Source organism: Ixodes scapularis, unplaced genomic scaffold (genome assembly GCF_016920785.2).
Source record: "Ixodes scapularis isolate PalLabHiFi unplaced genomic scaffold, ASM1692078v2 PGA_scaffold4__175_contigs__length_147842914, whole genome shotgun sequence".
NCBI lineage: Eukaryota > Metazoa > Arthropoda > Arachnida > Ixodida > Ixodidae > Ixodes > Ixodes scapularis.
The window spans coordinates 69,137,131-69,143,085 of NW_024609879.1; the positions used below are offsets into that span (position 1 = coordinate 69,137,131).

At 45.2% G+C, this 5,955-nt stretch overlaps 1 protein-coding gene across 1 annotated transcript; it reads right to left on the reverse strand.

Moving 5' to 3' along the window:
• Positions 1 to 1,060: 1,060 nt before the first annotated feature.
• Positions 1,061 to 4,608, reverse strand: LOC115320248. Its single transcript, XM_040216677.1, has 5 exons — positions 4,294 to 4,608; positions 4,072 to 4,216; positions 3,587 to 3,671; positions 1,804 to 1,919; positions 1,061 to 1,305 (listed from the first exon to the last, which is right to left on the reverse strand). The coding sequence occupies exons 1-5, from the start codon at positions 4,606 to 4,608 to the stop codon at positions 1,061 to 1,063; spliced, it is 906 nt and encodes a 301-aa protein (XP_040072611.1).
• Between the last annotated feature and the right edge of the window lie 1,347 nt (positions 4,609 to 5,955).

Below are 5,955 nucleotides of genomic sequence, written 5' to 3' on the forward strand. Positions count from 1 at the left end.
ATTTGCCTACCATAGTTAGTAGAACAGTAGACAAGCTTCCAATACTCCATGTGTCTAGTTAAGTGAAGGTGTAGAATTGGTGTTAATGCCGCTAGAGTTGACAACGATTTAGAATGTTTCTTTTTTTTATTTTAAACTCATAGTCAATCTGTATTCATGAAGGCTATGAATTTTTAATGAGCTAAACTTCTTAAACAAACTGCCTGTATGAAAATCATAAGGCAGGTTGCATATTATTCTAACCATTTTTTTCTGCAGTAAAAACAATTTTTGCATGTTTGTGAATGTGGTGTTACGCCAGACAATGTTGCAGTAGCTCAGATGAAAATACAATAAAGAATTATAAATTAATAGCTTCAGACTGACTGGGAGTGCTTTGCCGTTACGGAATGTCAGACCTATGATGGCAGATCATTTTGAAAGTAAGTGGTTAATGTGACTGATCCCACAACATATGTTCCGAAAATATGACTCCAAGAGTTTTAAAATGACTGACAATTTCAATTGGCGTAGACTCAAGCACAATGCTTCTCGTTAGGTTTACGCACTTATTCTTGGGTCGAAAAATGATAGCTTTAGTTTTATCAGTGTTAATTTTTAAGCAGTTATCTTTTGCCCATGCCCCAAGTTTGGACAGAGTGTTATTGGCGATTGTGACAAGATCATCACTATTAGATGAAGAAAAGAATAGGCAACTGTCGTCGGCATATATGACAAATTTTGCAGGACTTATGTTTACAATGTCATTAATGTACATATTAAAAAGAAAGGGTCCAAGAATGCTACCCTGTGGGAAGCCTGAGTGAATAGGTTGAACGTCGGAGGAACCACTCTGGACACCACGAGCCGTCAGAACCAACCAAATGCTTCGAGCATGCCATGTGACTTTCTGGTTGGATACAGCAATATGCAGAGTGCAAGTTTAATTGGAGCCGGACTGGCTGGAATGGCCCGTAGCATTGGCCGCAATCATCGCAGGGTGAAAATGAGTAAATTAAATTATTATGCTAGAAGTGCTTTATCTTCCAAAAGCACTTGCGTGGTTCAATCACAAGCGTGCTTACCAGGAACGAGCCATTCTGTGTCTGAGGTCATCATGGACACAGTGTGTGTAGAGACCTGGGTGGCCCTCGTGTATGTTGATGACGTGGGCTTGTATGCTCCGCCACATGTCGACGAGCAAGTCTTGGCTGCCGTCACAGATAGCAGCACACCAGAAGAGATGGCTGCTGGCTGGCTGGATCCAGACTTCGAGCACGCCACATCCAGCACGCTTCGTTTGAGCAGCCAGCTTCTTCTTGATGCCTATAAGTAAGGTAGAGTTGGAACTGCAGTTACATTTCTACTAGTAATTTATCTATCTCTTTCCAAGGTTCAAGTATTACAGGGTGTAATATGGCTACCACGAAGGCGTGGTCTGTCTCGTAAATATAAGCCTAATGAGCAAAAAGTGGGCTCCTAAAGGGGAGCCGATATGCAAGCCCACGTAGGCTGCCCCATCCCCCGTGAATGTGGGTCCCACATTGGTTTTGCAGGTCACAAAGGTTTTACATGGGCAGCCCAACTCGGGCACGCCCACATTTAGCCGCTGTGGAGGCCACATCATCGCCTTTGGCCCCCGTACAGCCGAGGGGGAATTCACGGTTTTTTGCATGGGCAGCCCGATTGGGGCATGCCCATACTTTGCCGCCATGGAGCCTCCATCTTAGTCCTATGGGCCATCGCAGAGCCGAGGTAGGGCCCACGGTTTGTTCACACAGATTGTCTGCACATTCAGCAGTGTCCCTGACACCTTCGACGCACTTTCCAATGGTGCATCGCACTTCCGGCACACCCTGAAGAGTTCCTTTAGAGATGTCTCGAACACGATGAATTTCCTGTCATTCTCCGGGAGGACCTCTTCAATGTTGCTATCCCTTCTGAAAAAAGCATGAGTGTAGTAATAGATGAGACGCACGACATCCATCGTTCCTGTTGTTTAGGGCTATTGGGGATAATAATTTACAAGAATAAAAAACACCAGGGAAGGTGACGAGACTGCTCAGAAAAGAACTCTCTTTTGTGTTCCAGTGTGCATTATTGTAATTGCCAGTGTCCAATAAACTGAAAATCTATCATGCATGTACGCATATCATGCTTTCTAACGTGACGTCCATTCCTACAAACTCATATTCTAACACTGTGTGTTAGTGGTATTGTGTGGGACCACTCAGTATTTTGGATGCGCACTAGAAAACCAGACAACCCTTTAAAGTTAGTTGAAGAGTGCAAAGTCGAACTTGCAACACCCCCCCCCCCCCCCTCTTCCGAGGGGTCACGGGATGATGTCTGGGGGTTGTGGGGCCTCCGACACCCGACAATAAAGCTACCGAACGACACGCCTTCGCATTGCTTCAAATGCTTTACTATCAGCTTCAACTAGCGGGATTTCTTAATTCACTGCGCAGCACATGCCTGTCAGAGAAGGCACAGAAGATAGCCGGCAGCTGTCATTGTGTTCCCAATAGTTGACAATGAAGAGAACATTATTTTCGTCTGAGGCGTGTGTGTTGACACAAAGGAATGTGGGCACTTGACTGATCGGAAACATCTTTGTTCAAGAGCGCAAGTATGCGGCTGTTGTGGAACAGAGTTGTCGCTCTTCTGACCGTTGCGTTACTCTACCTGTACGAACTTGCATTTTCAGCCTTGTCAAAAATAGACAAAATGTTGGTCACATCTTTATATAGGGTCAGACCTCAGCTTATTTTCCTAAATATGTACAAAATTAAGAATCATGGATATTGCAGGTGCACCCGTCACCTCTTTCAGTTTGCTGTGCAAGGAAAGGCTTTACTTAGTTTAATTTGTATTTTTATGGGCATCAGGGGAAAGCACTAAAGGAACGAAAACTGGACTCATTAGTAAGTATAACGTATAAATGAACGCCAAGGGGTGGAGGTGCTCAGGTATTTTAAGTGTCCCAAGCCTGACAACTTTGCACACCCGTGCTCCATAGAATGACGAAGTCGCCCAAAACTATTTTGTTTTGCTAACTTTTTGAACTTCCCAGGGCAAATGTTTCTTACCTGCTTTTTACTGAAAGAAAACTAGAGCAAGGTATAAAAATATTCTGGGGCATCAAAAGCCTAAAATTTGTATTGCAGTTAGATCTGTGTGCTTTTCTCCCTAAAGAGATGACCCGATTGAGTAATATGTTTGCAATACATTATCTCATGCAAACTATGCAGGGTGTAGAGAAAGTAGCGAGTTTTACCTTAATAATGTCTCGTTGAATGAAGGGAAGAATTCAGAGTCCTGTTCCACATGGTCCGCTTCCTCCTCTTCTTCCTGGTCGTCTTCTTCTTCCTGGTCGTCCTCCTCTTCCCGATGGCCCTTTTCTTCCTGGTCGTCGTCCTCTTCATTCTCCAAGTCTGAAGCATCTAATTCCACGGGACTGGATGTGCGTGGTAGACGACGGGACAGGAACGGGATGGGAGAGGGCATTCGTCCTGCCACAGGCACAACTGAGGGAAGGGGCGGGGGAGGAGCAGGAGGAGGTGCTTCGGAGACAGAAGCCGCAGTGTCAGTAGACACAACTCCACACTGTCTGCATTTGCCAGTCGGCTGCTGTGTATCTGTCTGCACACCCACAGTTTTCTTTGCCCAAACAGAGAAGCTCGCCTGCGTAACTGTTAATAAATAGGCAAATAAGAAAAATTTATTTTTTAGTGAGCGCGTTGGTGACGATATAAGTTTAGAAAGAGTGATATACGTAAAGACAAGGGACGAGACAACGCATGTTAGTGTTGTCCCGTTCTTGTGTTGTCCCGTCCGGTCTTTGCGTATTTCAAAACTTACAAGAAAACATAGTTGTCATATATGCTAAAGCCCTTCTGTTTTGTATATATTCATTTCAGTTCGATTTTTGTTAGGTGAAACTGATATTACAGTTCAGAGTTGAGAGTAGCTACATTTCATAGCAACCTCCGTTCAGGCACCATATTCGAGAACAAATTACAGGTGCAAGGAATGTATACTGCATACGCCTTAAAGAAAATCGTTGCACCAGGCTAAATATGACAATCTTACACTGTGTTTGGACGTCTCCCCCGTCAGTCTGACGGAGAGCTGTGACGGCGTTTTTGGTCGTTTGTGTCCAGCCGTCTACTGTTCGACATGGAATCGGCCCTTCTTCGACGGTCATGTTAACGACGTCCGGTGAGCCGTTGAGATTCTAGAACGACATAATTAACCAAGAAATTACTTGGGAAGCTAGAACGAATTTCGACAGTTCATGTTACACTAACGTACCTCAGACCTTCGTTTTTTTGGTGGTGCATCGAACCAGAGATGTTGCGTGGGCACGGCATCTGGCTTCAGACGCCCCCGTTTCGTTTCCAGGCCAAGGCTTCGCCGCTCTTCGATGTTCATATCGTAGTCCCCAGTTAAAAAGTGATGAGAACACAGGTAGCCCTGGCTCCTACCGATGTCGTCTGGGCCATCGCGGTCAATGGCTCGAAGCCAGGCCGATCTTCGCTGTGGATCGTCCGGTAACTTGTGGAACCGAATGTCGTTCGTTTTACCACACCTCGTGCTGCACTCTCTCAAAAGATACACGGTTGGCATGGCGAGTGCTGAAGCGAGTACACAACAGACGCCAACGACGCCAAGCACACACAACAACCTAAACTTGCCGCGAACAGAAAATGCGCAGCGGCGAGCAGACGACGGGATGACAGGAGCGGGGACGCGGGGAGCCGACGTTGCTATGGTAGCCGGACGACGGGAGTCTCGAATGTGTTTGAAAACGAAACGTACCTGCAATCACGTGATATAGTACTTCCGAATTAGTTTTAGAACGCCGTAACTTCCTCAGCATTTTCATAACTTACTTTTTATTATTGCAACACAATATAGAATGCAGTAGATTCTCAACTTTACACAGGTCTTATTGTGACGTTTTGTTGCTCAAGCTGGGCAACGGTGTCGCATAGTCGTTCCAGGCACCCGAAGAAATATTATGTTCAAACGCTGTTTATAAAATGTGGACGTAATATTTTGCCGTGATATTTGGGATTTGGGATCTTTAAGGTCTCATCAATTTTATAAAATTAGGACTGTTCATATATAGTTTCTTTGCACGACCCCTTTAAGGATGAGAAAGAGTATCTCTCGTCTTGAGAGCATTTGTGGTGGTTGTCTGCTAACTTCAGTGTTCGCGTTTCACCTGCCGTCGTTTTTCTCATCCTGTCCACGTGGAGCACTTTCCGCTCCCCAGTGCGGGCATTCTTGACACGATATGTAACATCAGATGGCTTTTAAGTCACGTGGTACGGGCCTTCCCAGTTAGGAAACAGCTTCTTTGATATTCCTCGTCTAACGGCCTTTACATCAATGTACACGAGATCACCTGTGTTGTAAGTTGCTCTTTGCGAATTTCGATCGTACAGTTTTCTTCTGTGTACAGCTGATTTGAATAGTTTCTCTCGTGCTGTTTCATGAGCCAATGTAAGTCTCTGACGTTCATGACAGTAATTCTGAGGTGTATTGTAATTGAAAGGTGGTGGCTCATATGAGAGATCCTGCAAATCAGCGTTACGTCCATATAGTAAGTAGAAAGGCGTCTCATCTGTACCTTCATGCTTGGCTGTGTGGTATGCAAACATACAATATGGAATCCATCGGTCCCAGTCTTTCTGGTCAGCACACACATAGTGGGATAGCATTGAGACCAAGGTTTGGTTAGGGCGGTCTACTGCTCCGTTGCGCTGGGGATGATAAGCTGTTGTTTGTAGCTTCCGTATCCTTAGCAACGTGCATATATCCTGGAAAACTCTTCATGTAAAATTAGGGCCTTGATCTGTCAAGATTTGCTGAGGCACCCCATGGCGAAGGATTACGAGTTCCACAAACTTTTTAGCAACAGTCTCGGCTTTCTGGTCTGGCATCGCGACGACTTCTGCATATTTGGTA

Excerpts from the sequence above, each read along its gene's own strand:
- LOC115320248 (XM_040216677.1), bottom strand. The coding sequence starts at position 4,608 with ATGCCAACCGTGTATCTTTTGAGAGAGTGCAGCACGAGGTGTGGTAAA. Across the intron at positions 3,672-4,071 it reads GGGAGACGTCCAAACACAGT|TTACGCAGGCGAGCTTCTCT; the intron begins GTAAGATTGTCA and ends ATTTATTAACAG. Across the intron at positions 1,920-3,586 it reads CCGACTGGCAAATGCAGACA|AAGGGATAGCAACATTGAAG; the intron begins GTGTGGAGTTGT and ends TGCTTTTTTCAG.